This window comes from Cottoperca gobio, chromosome 1, assembly GCF_900634415.1.
Source record: "Cottoperca gobio chromosome 1, fCotGob3.1, whole genome shotgun sequence".
Taxonomy (NCBI): domain Eukaryota; kingdom Metazoa; phylum Chordata; class Actinopteri; order Perciformes; family Bovichtidae; genus Cottoperca; species Cottoperca gobio.
The window spans coordinates 4958212-4971880 of record NC_041355.1 but is presented as its reverse complement, the minus strand read 5'-3'; the positions used below and the strand labels follow the sequence as shown (position 1 = coordinate 4971880).

Here is a 13669-nt window from a genome sequence, read left to right as displayed (position 1 = left end):
TTTAATACAGTATGAAGAATCTTTAATATTTGTTATGGAGTATCATGGGAACTTGTTGTGTATGATGCACATGAGTCAATAATATGAGTCAAAATTACTTCATAAATGAACCATTTTCATAGGAGATGATAAGGGAATTTTTATTTTTCAATTTTATAATACGCCAAGGTAAGAAAAAGTAGAATCCTTCAGTAGCCCGCCACGTGCCGGGTGGATAAGCAAATGCACATATTCAGAGGTAAACTTGCTGTGCAAGGGCATGTGAGTGCATGTGCACACAGTGCATAAATAAACAACTTCTCTCCCTTTTTAGATACACACACATTTATGCGCGCGCGCACACACACACACACACACACCACAGGACTATGACTTCGCCTGTCTCATAAAGTGTATTTCACTCTAACAATTATTAACAAGATTCACGGGAATGAGCAAAACAGTTGACAGGAAGGCTCCAGAGTTTTTCTGAATTGCCAATTGGTCTGGCCTATCCAAGCGAGAGTGTGTGTGTGTGTGTGTATGTATGTGCGTGTGTGCGTGCGCGAGGGGGGTAGGGAAGGGGATGGCTGCGTTGTGTTTCCTGTGTCGCAGTTTACTGTTTTTTAGAGCAAGAAAAATGGGCTTATGTAACGGTCATGTGATTTAGCCAGAAATAGTGGTGGGGCTACAGCTGCTGCCTCTCCTCCTGCAGCTCGGTTCCTTGGCTTTTGGCAGCAGTCAGACAGACACACTGCGCACTACTCCTGCTAGCTCAGAAAACAACTTCTGCTCAGTCCTACACACAAACACAAATACTGTACTGTATATGCAACAAAGGCAATGCACAGAATGTACATGTTTGGGCAAACTGCAAGTAAACAGCGCACAAGCTTTCATGCTAATACACTAAATCTATGCCAGATTGAGTTTCAAACAAGCGACATGCAGGGAAATATAGATTGATAAACACTGACCTGCGAACATGTGCATGCACATAACCATATACAGTACACCATCTGAGATGTACTCACAATTTTAACAGCAACCCTAAAAAGAGCTAAGCCATGTACTGGGGTCATTGGGGTCACTTCACCACACAATACCCCGCCATCTGGGTTGTGTTGTGAATTCCATGTGTGTGTATTTGTTTGCGAAAGCAGATACAGCAGTTTTCTTTTCTTTTTTTAATTGCCAAGTGGAGCAGCTTTGGTTGTGTGTGTGTGTGTGCGTGTGTGTGCGTGTGTGTGCGTGTGAGTGCGCGTGCGTGCATGTGTGTGTGTGTGTGTGTGTGTGTGTGTGTGTATGGGAGTGAGAGAGTGAATGATTGTATGTGTGCACGAGCATGAGCCTGCCTGTGTGTGGGCGTATGGTGCTCTGAGGCTGGCGGACGTGTGGAAAAAGGGAAAAAGGAGGGATGGAGACGCAGGCGTAGAGAAGGAGAAGAGTGGAGGAGGAGAGGAGCTGTACAGTGAAGAACTAGTGGAGTGGAAGGAAGCGCTCTGAAATGGGAGATCATTGGGTTTAGCTAAGGGCTAGGCAGGAGGCAGGAGGGATTCTCGCCATGTTAGCATCACTGTCAGGAATAGTCAATCTGCAGCCAGTGTCCTGGTTCCAGCGAATATTAATACCCTCATGCCATATACTGTAAAATACACCATTAGTCATGCGTTGTTGAATGTGAGAGCGGAATAATCACAATTTCAATCATTTTCACAGTGATAATCAGAAAATGTAGATCTCTGATATTGCCAGACGTTTCACGGGCTTCTGTGTTGACCTACATTACAAACAGTCAACGAAAGAGACTCGACAGTAGAATTGGACATTCACTTCTGTTCATGTAATCACATTTATTCAACTGTTATTCAGTATTGTATAAGTTACCCTTGTATAAGTCTTCTTTCTCACTTTTTTTTTTTTATATCCTTGCTGCACATCTCTTTAAAAATATCTCAGCTGCTGTTCTATATCAAACTGCATGTATGGTTCACCATCGTACTGACGCTGTGTCTTGTCTTTCTGTAGGTCAGCACAACTACCTGTGTGCCGGGAGAAATGACTGTATCATTGACAAGATCCGGAGGAAAAACTGTCCGGCATGTCGCGTACGGAAGTGTCTCCAGGCCGGGATGAACCTAGGAGGTGAGGAGTCATCCCCCTCGTTACAGATTTGCTCCGTCACGTGTCTCAGATGTGACATTTGAGTCAGCCTCGCTTTGCTTATAAGAAATGATAGATATGGAAAAGTAGGTCTGGGTGTAGTCACAAGAGGTCCAAGGATGCTGAGTCATAGGATGCGTATGCGTATGTGTGTGCGTATAGTATATCTGAGTTCAATATGCATAATGCATCTACAGAAGGTGTAGATCTACAGTACTCCATAGGATGCCAGCTGACAAAGTCTGCAGACAAGTTACAGTATTGTATTATGAGGAAAGACGACACTGTGGTTGATATGGATGTGGTATGAAATGTATGCATTTATTGCCACTGGCTTATTCCAATTTAGGGCCGCAGAGGCATACACAAGGCTTAAGGCATACTTGATAGGTTTTCAGTCCATTAGAGTTATTTAAATTACAAATGTTTGCTTCCAAGTGAGCTAAATTGAAACATGAATGTAGTATAGAAACATTTGGTAGCGATGTCAAATTAGTTGAGAAAACGAAGATAGACAAAGTGAAAATGCGCACATGCAGCTGCTGCTTTACAGAGCCCGAGTCTGCTTCATGCTTTTTAATGAATCATTTCTATATGTATCCAAATCTTTCCAAATTGAAATAGTGTCTATATATAGCAGTGGGGAGAGGAGTTAATGAATGCATATGGAAAGGTGCTCAGAATATAAAATAAGTGAAGAAAATGAAAAGCTGGATATGTCTGACTAGCTATACTGCTGTGCACTGCATTCCTTACCCTGCTGTCAAAATGAACCTTTCCTTAATGATCACCACCTAGTTATCATGTCCGCTACTTTTATCTTACTGTGGCATATGATACTATAACAAAGTGGCATGTTTGTGTCATTGAATGATTTGATCTATTTTGATATGCAATGAGATATTAATCCTTTGGCATTTCAGCACTTAAGACAGATTCTGTGACTTATCTTAAGTGCTGTACTGTACTAGACTACTGGTTTATGAAAAGTCTGTCATGTGGAAATGCATCACAACTGTTTGCTGTCATGTCAAATCAAGTTTAATTGTATTGCCCAATATCACAGAAAAGAATCTAAAGAGCTTTACAGGTCCCCGACAGCAGCGGCTCCCAACCTAGCTCAAGCTCTACGGCTGGAGTCCTTTATATCCTTTATTTTCCCTCCTAAGACTTTTTCTGATGAAGTGACGGCGTTGATGAGCTTTTAAACAGGAGAATCATTTAAACACCTGTTGGTATGCACAGTTAAATGATGCAATATAACAAGCGCTATCAGTGGATACTCTTATTTACATTTTGTTCAAGGCCTGAGCTTTTGAATGTTACAGCTAACACATCCTGGAACCAATCCAAACCTCTCGATAGTACACCATTAAATACACAAATGGGCAACGATTGAGAAAATCAATTCCAGAAAAGCCCTTTATGATACATTTTCTGCTTGATGTTTTAACAGAGTCCATTTGACTTTGCTTTGACATCATCACTCTCCTCGATCATACCCATACACGTGTTAATGCACAGAGAAGATTGGAGAGTCACTCACAGGGGAATAAGAGCCCACAGGTAGATGCTGGAATTAAATTATGAAATGCTATACGAGCAAGTGGTGTTTCGAGCAGTATACATGATGCAGCAGCAGCAGCAGCAGCAGCAGCAGCAGCAGGGCAGAGCAAAAGAGTGGGCACAACAAAGTCAACATGAACTTCAGCTTCCCTCAATCGCTCATGTATAACACCGGTACTCTCCTAAAACATAGTCTATACCAGGGTGAACACAGAGGCGACGAGGGACTGACGAAAAAAACAAACAAACAATGAAAATCACATTATAAAAAGAGACATGACATTAGTTAAACAGCTGAAAGTGATACCTTGGGTCCAGACACCATAAGGTTACCCTCTGACAATGCACCGCCAACAACTTGGTTCAAATTAAACACAAGTAGAGATGCAGATGTCCACCAGGTGTGGCTCCCTCTCCCCTAACCTCCCAAAGACGAGTTGAATCTCCCTTACAGTCAAGATGGCCACGAGCATAATAAAAACGGGGATTTATTTATCTCGTATGATGCCTAACTTTAGTAGATCACAACACACAGTTTTTGAGCCACGACAAAGACCAAAATGTGGCCTGAAACAGACGAGGTAAGGCTTGCCTTTTGCCACTGAAGCAGTTTGTTGATCACTTGCTGCCCCTAAGGGCCAATGACCGTATGAAACACTTATACAAATATTGCTTTCAAAAGTGGTGACTCACCACAAATCACTAGAGGTCCTTGAGCATACATAAATGAAGCACAACAAATATTAGGCTGATGGATCTGTGGACATTAATGTTACATTTAGTTAGTGTTGAATATAAGTCACGATAGGCTCTAACAGGCTTCTTCTTCTTCTTCTTCTTCTTCTTCTGCTTCTTCTTCTTCTTCTTCTTCTTCTTCTTCTTCTTCTTCTTCTTCTTCTTCTTCTGCTTCTTCTTCTTCTTCTCCATCTATCTGTGTATGACTAAACAATACACAGGCACTTAAACATGATTATTAAACTATTATATGCTTTTGGTTTTACTTCATTTGAGGTGAAATTGATGACACTTTCAATTTCCTTGAAACTTGTCCTGTGGAAATGTAACCTTTAACATTGAAGTGAGTGAATAAAAAATCACACACGTTAAACAGTAGACACTGTAAACACATACAGCACATATGATTATTTGTACCCAGATACCACATATTATAAACATCTGTTTTTGTTTTTTCAACTATACCTGTACCGAATCTGTCACATTGTAATTATAACCTCAGATATTGACTGTAAGAAATGCCGCCACCAGCAATGTGTTAATGAGGGTTGTTGTGTTCCACACAGCACGAAAGTCCAAGAAGTTAGGCAAGCTGAAGGGTGTCAGCGAGGACCTGCAGGGATCTAAGGAAGGCCAAACTGCCACAGGTGGCGTTGGAGGCGGTTACCTGTCGTCCGAGAAGGAGCTCAACGCGAGCGCTGCCAATGCCCTGGTGCCCCACGGGACTGGGGTGGTCACACCTTTTCTGCCGCCCTCTATCTGCAGTGTGTTGGAGCTGATTGAGCCTGAAGAGGTGTACTCTGGCTACGACAACACGCTGCCTGACACCACTGACCACCTGCTGTCCAGTCTCAACCGCCTGGCCGGAAAGCAGATGGTACGCATGGTGAAGTGGGCCAAAGTACTTCCAGGTTAGTGACCACTAGCGCGTTGGGCTGAGTCCTTAATGTTGTTTGAGAGAGTTTTAAAGATATAAAGAGTCTGTAAATCATATTTTATTTTATGGAGATGGTTGCATTAATTTAAGTTGCACTACTAGTCAACTTATTTCCCCCACTTGATTTTAAAAGTCAGTAAAAAGGGAAGTGGGAACTTCATTACATTGAAATAGCTTGTAAAGCCAATATGTTTTATATGTTTTAGTGCAATACAATGTATTTACCACGTCAATTTCAGCTATCTTTAGATAAAATATTACACTGATAATGACTTTATTGCTAACTATAATTACAAATGTGTCAGGCTTCGTTATGGACGTGTCAAATAAAGTGTTAAAAACATCAGTCTAATAAATCAGGGCGAGTCTATACTGTAAGTGTGGAGTGGGGTTTTAATGAGAATAACATCCCTGCATCTTCACTTTTGATCTCTACATTTTGAGAATGCAACACTGCTAGTTTTGTCAGCGCACACAATTTTAATTTTAAATATTAGGTCAGGAAATGATCCGGTAAAGCTTCAACAAGATTAGGAAAGGAATCCAATTTACCATTAAAACAAATCAAGATTAAGATTTCCAAGCAGAACTCATTTACATTATCGTTGTCAGATGTTATGTTGAACAGAATATGTAATGTCTATCTCATTAATGTGTACCTATAAACCACGGCACTGGAAGAAGAAGAAAAATGTTTGAAAAGGGATAAACAAGTTCCCCTAAAATGCCAGTCAGTGGAGACTTATTGAAAGATGCCTCACAGGTAGCTCTTTGAGGCTGTTTAATTTGCTGTATTGCAAATATTTGATACCTCCACGGTGTCTGCTTGCCGTATCCGGACATATAAATAGAAGGAGAGCCAGACAGAAGGGTCAAAATGAGTACCTTCGACTTTCAGATATGCCACTGCCTGCATTCAGCTAACATTTTGGATGTGGCAGGACTAACACACAGGGTAACATGGACCAGAGAATATATTCTCAGGGAAGTCAAGACTTGTTTGTCAATGGGAGCTACATTGTTAGCACATACTCTTCTGATGTCTAGGTATCTTTAAAGTTTCACGAGAAATGACAGACATCCAACTCTACTAAGCTGATATTTTAACTATCTGCAGTGTACTAAATACTCAGTGTCAATGGCATTTGACATACCTTTTCAGCAAATATATTATTTCTAATTATTGTATTTTTCGACTGACATGCATATCGACTGAAATAGTCTCTAAGCCTCGATAAGTCACTTGTGTGTCCTCCGTTGGCCTATGTTTTGCATGAGAAGGAGTTTCTTGCCAGAGTTTGATTGAGCGTTTGGCAGGTTTCCTATTGGACTCTATTTTTGGTTTTCCATAGACAACACGCCAATAACTGGAGGCCTTTTGGGATTTGTATAAAACAAGAATGGGTGAATACTTCTCATTGGTTGTCATGCCTAAACAAAATACTGCCACACACGGTAGATAAAGGCATGAACAGACACACAGGTACACACACACACACAGCTGATTAAATGCCTCTTAAATTGGTGCTTAAGTCCAAATGCTTTAACATCAATGTGTGTGTATTGTTGGCCACATTTAAACATAGTGCTTTCCTCTCATCAGCTGTGTCTGCTTTGTGTTTTTGTGTGTGTTAGGTTTCCGAGGCCTGCCCATTGAGGACCAAATCACCCTGATCCAGTACTCATGGATGTGTCTGTCCTCCTTTTGCCTCAGCTGGCGCTCCTACAAACACACCAATGGACAGATGCTCTACTTTGCCCCTGACCTCATCTTTAACGAGTAGGTCTACGCGTCCATATCTGCAGTATGCCGCACACATCGCGCTGTAAATAAAGTGTAACGGTTCCGACGTTTAGCAGCGGCCCAGATATAAAACAAAATGTTGTCATACATAATTTATACTATCTTTTTTTTTTCAAAATGTAACAAAGAGAGGAGGTCCCCCCCCAGTACCCTCACCTATTTTTATAGTATCAAGCACCAACATTTAGCATTTCTGTTAATAGAATATATATAATAAAAGATACATTTAATGTATGAGTTCATCCCCAACACACACACATCTATTACAGATGTGAGAAAGAATCATTTGTCTTTCAGACAATATCATTAGTAGCTACAGTAATTGGTTGAACAGTCAGACTTTGTCTATTAGTGTTTAGTAGCTTCTGCTATTTTCAGCTGCTCATCAGATGCAAATTTATGCATAAACATCAATTTTACGGGGGGAATTTGGAGAGTAAAGAATGTATTTTCCTGCTGCACTATTTTAAGCGTGCCATTAACATACCTAAAAAAATACTCAAAGGGCCAAAAAGAGCTTCTGCGGTAAAACCGTTGTTTTTAGGAAGTCGTGGTGTACTCAAAACAAGGTCATAATCTTTAACTGACACTTCACAAGGAAATACTTTTGGGCTTTTTGATGGTTCTTTAATTGCGTAAGGCACGGGGGATCATATCGGCGCAAGTGCAGTCAATGTTCCCCTTGATCTGTGTTATTATGTTCAAACAGGAGAGCAAGTGAAAAGGAATTGTATGTGGGCCTTTTGTAGTTGGAGCTGTGCTGCATGGCCGCTGATGAATTGGATGTAATAGAATTAATCAAAAAGGTGAATAGCAGCCTCTGTAGGCAGCCTGCTGTAGAGGAGCCGGTTCAGTCAGGGGCATGTTTAAAAGCTCTAACTAATAGCTTGTCTAAGTCAATGTCAGTAGGTCAGTTTGTCCCAAATAAACAAATAACTAAACAGCAGCGCAAATGCCATTGTGCAACACAGCTTCAGACTCTGTGAGCCTGTGTTGTATCACTGTGAGCTTTATACAGTTGGTAACGCATTAGATTGCCACACCAGAGCTCATCTGATCCTCTAATCAATTTTGTGCCAAGTGGATCACAGTTTATGACAAATTATGGGTTTTCCTTCTGTGACATGACAACAGCTTTTGGAGAAAATCTAATTTTGTGATAGAGACTTAATGGTTTGTGTCATTTGGCAAGTTCAGTTTGGAATGAGTTCTAACATATTGGAATTACACATGCGTCTAAGATAACTTAATATGTACGCTTAGACAAATAAATCAAAATGAAAGATATCTTTCTTTTGCTGTACAGTACGTTGAGGTAGCAGGCCTGGTGCTCAGCTTGAGGAGATGAGATGTAGACCGGCTGGAGATGGCGGTGGCCTGGATGTTGGTCACAAGCTTGCTCCTCTGTCAGGGATGTCACTGCCTTTTTTTGGGCCTGTTGTCAGGTTGTGGTGTGCTGCTTGCTTGTTGTTAACATCCAGTAATCTAGCTGTTGTTTAGTTCTGTCAAAAAATTGGGACAACATTGGTTCATAAGTTCGCTGAGTCCACTCAGCCTTTAGGGGGTTGGACTGTGTACACTTGTTTCCATAGCTACTTAGTGCTTATTGACCGAGTGCATTAAGGCATTTATTGAATGGACCGTCCGCTCACTCAGCTATTAGAGTGGAATCTGTCACTGATTGAGCGTAAATACTGCAAAGACAGATGTGCATTTTACACTGAAGACAAAGCAAGCCTGCGTAATCTGTGTCATTTGGTCTTTGATGTGCAAATACATAAACAAAGCTATTTCCCCAAAAAAAGGTCCCGAGCACTCACTCATGATTAATGTTTCATGTAGGACAGGCGACATTTACTGTGTGTACTATGTGTAAAGGTAGAAATTTTATTAGAAATGTATAAGTAATGCTCCTAAAGTAATGGCAGTGACAAATCCTTTTATTTGAATCTATATTTTAAACAGTTACAGTAACAGACAGCAGTATGCAACTGCTATATCATTGGCTGATGACACAGACAGCAACCGTCAGCAGATGGACACTTTTAATGTCAGTTTGCTGTAGCACATTGAACAGCTAAAATTGTACCTGCAAGTGTACATGTCAGTCAGTTCAGATGCTATTCAGTCTGCGTTCGTTTGTCAATATTACTGCTACCAAAACCCTGTCCTTGGCTTGTTAACTTCAGTTACTGGTGCAAAACGATTTACATTGTGTCACTGTTCCCCTGCCGGCTTGAAGGCTAGAGGAGCATTTCTAAAGTATCTCTGAAAAACACATATTTTTAAATTAATATGACATTGTTAGACTTCTGAACAAACAATGTCTATTTGCTTCTTCTAGCCAAAGGTGAATCTGAACTTTCTCCTCAGTTCTCGTGCTTCTTCCTGAATCTTGTACCATAGAAACAGAGAGTGTGAGTTCAAGACTGAGAGAGAAACAGAGTGAGAAGCAAGACACTGACAGAGTGATATAGAGAGATGAGAAAGAGAGACGGGGAGAAGGTGAGAGGGAGAGATTTCTGCCAGCTTTTTTCTTCCCTCCCCAAAACCAGCAGCTCATTTTGGGCGGTGATTCAGCAAAATTGATTTCAGGAAGAGAGTATGAGAGAGAGGGAGGAGAGAGAGAGAGAGAGAGAGAGAGAGAGAGAGAGAGAGAGAGAGGGAGAGAGAGAGAGAGGGAGAAAGAGAGAGAGCGAGAGAGAGAGAGACAGAGAGAGAGAGAGAGACAGAGAGAGAGAGAGAGAGAGAGAGAGAGAGAGAGAGAGACAGAGAGAGAGAGACAGAGAGAGAGAGAGAGAGAGAGAGAGACAGAGAGAGAGAGACAGAGAGAGAGAGAGAGAGAGAGACAGAGAGAGAGAGAGAGGGAGAGAGAGACAGAGAGAGAGAGAGACAGAGACAGAGAGAGACAGGAGAGAGAGACAGAGAGAGAGAGAGAGAGACAGAGAGAGAGAGAGAGGGAGAGAGAGACAGAGAGAGAGACAGAGACAGAGAGAGAGAGACAGAGAGAGAGAGAGAGAGAGAGACAGAGAGAGAGAGAGAGGGAGAGAGAGACAGAGAGAGAGAAACGTGTGGAGACTTTAGAAACTCCGGCTCAAAGTTGTATCATACGATGTTGTGCTGCACTTATACAGTGCTGCTCAGCAGGAAAATATGTCTGCTCGTCTCCCAGACCTTGTATCTGTTTATCAGTGATTTAGTCACGCCGACAGACACAGCTGTACAGTAAATACTCTAAAATATGTCTTGTGCTTTAATGGGAATATTATGCACTCGTTTCCAATCGGCTGCCTCCACAAAATGTTTAGTCTAGTTGTTATCAGAGTGAAGTCTCCACCCTCACTGCCATGTAATGATGCGGTTTCACTGCACTGTGGGTAAAACCCCAACCTCTTTCAAGTCGAGCCACACCACTCGAATTTAATTACTATAGTCTCAATGTGATGGTGATTTATAGCGAAGAGAAATGGCATCTAAAGCCAGAGATTCCCTTGAATCTGTGGCATCTGCAGAGCACATTTGTGATTGGCTCATGCTTTATCCCCCTACTAATGTTTCTTTCCTGTTTTTGTGAACTCTGTGACGTAACAGAGATTATGTCGCTGATAAAAATGTGTGTGTAAGAGAGAAGGGGAATGAGAAAATGTTATGCACGACAAGCTTGTGCAGTTTCTTGTCCACACATCGATGCACATTTGTTGAGTAAACATATACATCTCTGTGTAATTAACATATGTTCATGTGTGTGTGTGTCATTTCTGTCATCATTATGTTGGACATTACGCATCCTTAAGTATGTTTCTATGGTGATTAGGGTTAGATATGGGGTCATTCGTAGGCTGGCCCAGCCTTCGAAAAGTGGTGCATCTGTGCTGCGATACTGTACGCAGCACTCTGCAATCTGGGGGGGGATTTGGTATTCTGCTCTTAGCTCAGACTAGCAGAATCCTCCTCTGCACTGTGTGGAAATATTATTTCATCGGGCTCAACTAGTGCGGTAGGAATGGAGTTAGTAAGTGAAGGAGCAAGTTACGTAAAATTGCGACATAAAAATTGATATGTGGAGGAGTGAGTACTGAGGATGACACAGGAGTTCTGAACGAAATACTACTTTTTTGTGAATCTTAAAATCCCTTTTCTTGTCACATTCCCTTCCCTCCTCCCTCCTCCCTCCTCCCTCCTCCCTCCTCCTTCTCTTTCTCCAGGGACCGGATGCAGCAGTCAGCCATGTACGACCTGTGTCTGGGCATGAGGCAGGTGAGCCAGGAGTTTGTACGACTGCAGCTAACCTACGACGAGTTCCTCTCCATGAAGGTCCTTCTGCTTCTCAGCACAGGTAGGCAATGAGCTACAGGTTCTGCAAGAGCACTTATTTATTCATTACATATCCACCTGCTCACACTGCTTTTTTTTTTTTCTTCTCTCCCTGCGAGCACACATTACTAACTGTATAATGAAAAGTAATTTGGATAATCATTTATTTAAAAAAATGTAGTCAACATAAATTCCAAGCAAGAATTAATTGAAATGTCAGGATATCCATAACACAAACTGACTAACAAACAATGAGTTGAATTTCCTGGCTATAAGGCATCAAGACTAGACGCTGCCAACAGTGTTCAGTACCACTTTCGACCACCTTGCGTCTGCAACATTTCATGGCAATGACTGAACTATATTGTCCCAGTTAAAGCTGACGATGCAGACATAATGTTTTAATTAGCTTCCCAACGTTGAGAGGTGGAAGCTCCTTTCTTCACATTATGCATTTCTCGATGACAGGAGTACCAACACCTGAGAACTAGGTTTCCCACATGGACTGTATAAAACATGGATATAGTCCCCATGGGGATTGACTCGCTTTATGAGCCAACCTCAAGTGGCCATTTGAGGAACTGCAGTTTTTGGCACTTCCAAATTGGCTTTATTTTTAATAGTCTGCTGTGATATTCATCATTTTAATGGGACTCAAACCTGTACACTACATACAGACGTAGCGTGTAGTACTGCTTCTTACATAGGAAATGTATTGATAAGGCTTGAGGTTGTCTTTTGTTCTGTAACATCCACCGCACACCTGTGATACTGTTTTGGTGGATTTGTACCCGCCTTCCTGCCACCAACAATCGTGCCTTTTTGAAGTCTGTTAGACTTATGATTCTCGGTAATCCGTTAACATGCATAACAAGCGTGGAAATAGACCTGATGTTGCACGCACCTGTTTGTAGCATAGCAGCATACAGTTAATGCAAATTTAAAAAGGGAGCAGTGTCTTCATTTTTCCGTTCTCTGAGCAAAGGCTGCTCTGTCTTCATATTATTTTATTTTGTAATTGCTGGTGGATAAACAGAATACGTCTATCACTCACTAAAGAAGGTCCCACCGTGTTACCACTCTCTGCCAAACGTTGCGCCCACAGGCCCTGTAGCTTCACAGAGAGGATGTGTTGGACTAAGTTGCTTAGTTGGAAACGGAAAGCACTGCTTTTTTTTTTCCACCACCTCAAACACCCTGTGAGCTGCTGCTGTCAGTGCAACAGCAACAGTTAAATATTCCATGATGGCAGCTGTGTCATAACTTCAGCGTCCACACCCACACCCACACAAAAAGATCACCACAAAGCTTTGAACTCTACTCTGGGACATGCAAGACCTACTGCAGTCTTGTATTCATTCATACATGGGGGCCTTATCTGTGTGTGTCATTTTGTGTCAATAATTTAGAGAGAGAAAGAAAGAGAGGATAAGGGCGGGAGAGGGAAAGTTGTAGCGAGCTATTTGAAGATTCTGCATGCTGGCCAGACTTCAAACTCTTTGAACTTCAGCACCAGTGCCAATACGTGGAAGTATTCATTGGCAGAGTTTTTATTTTTCAGGTACTGAGGCCTCGGAAAGTGGTGCGTGAATTCTGGACTGGTGAAAACACAAGCGTTGTAAACTTTAACTGCATCCTAGCATCTCAAGTTCTTCAGTTTTATATTTATATTTTGGCTGATTTAACTCGCACTATTATCCACAATGAGTTGGAATGAGTGCAACCATATAAGAGGCTCATACCTCTGTATCTATTAACATTAAAAGGTCACAACTGCTCAGACAATTATAGCAGGTATTTTGGCATTGAACTAATCATGTATGATTGATGACACACTCTTAATCAAATTAATTTTTAAATCTTGGCAAATTTTATGGTTATCTAATGACCTTTACCATCAAGTTTGACGCCCTTCTTGTTTTTGTAAAAGTTTCCACTTGGTCTTCTATCTTGGCACTAATTCTGATCCATTTTTGTGATACAGTTACAAAAAAACCAGATCAGACTTCAAATACAATCTTTGCCGTTTCTACGCCAAACTATGAAACTATGAAGCAGTCCAACTGTGCTGGAAGGCAGTCTTCCAGTTTCTTAAACCCTGACTATAACTAATAAAGGCTTGTTTGTTTTTCATTAATAATGACAATAGTTTAAGTAGCAGATATATAGAA

General features: G+C 41.4%; 1 protein-coding gene across 2 annotated transcripts in view; it reads left to right on the top strand.

The window, feature by feature from the left end:
- Window positions 1–13669, top strand: part of nr3c2 (nuclear receptor subfamily 3, group C, member 2) — a 66303-nt gene that overhangs the window by 41864 nt on the left and 10770 nt on the right. For both annotated transcript variants that reach the window (XM_029436734.1, XM_029436706.1), the window contains 4 exons: window positions 2008–2124; window positions 5010–5354; window positions 7016–7160; window positions 11390–11520. In XM_029436734.1, the coding sequence (XP_029292594.1) occupies window positions 2008–2124; window positions 5010–5354; window positions 7016–7160; window positions 11390–11520 (738 nt within the window). The remainder of the gene's footprint in view (window positions 1–2007; window positions 2125–5009; window positions 5355–7015; window positions 7161–11389; window positions 11521–13669) is intronic.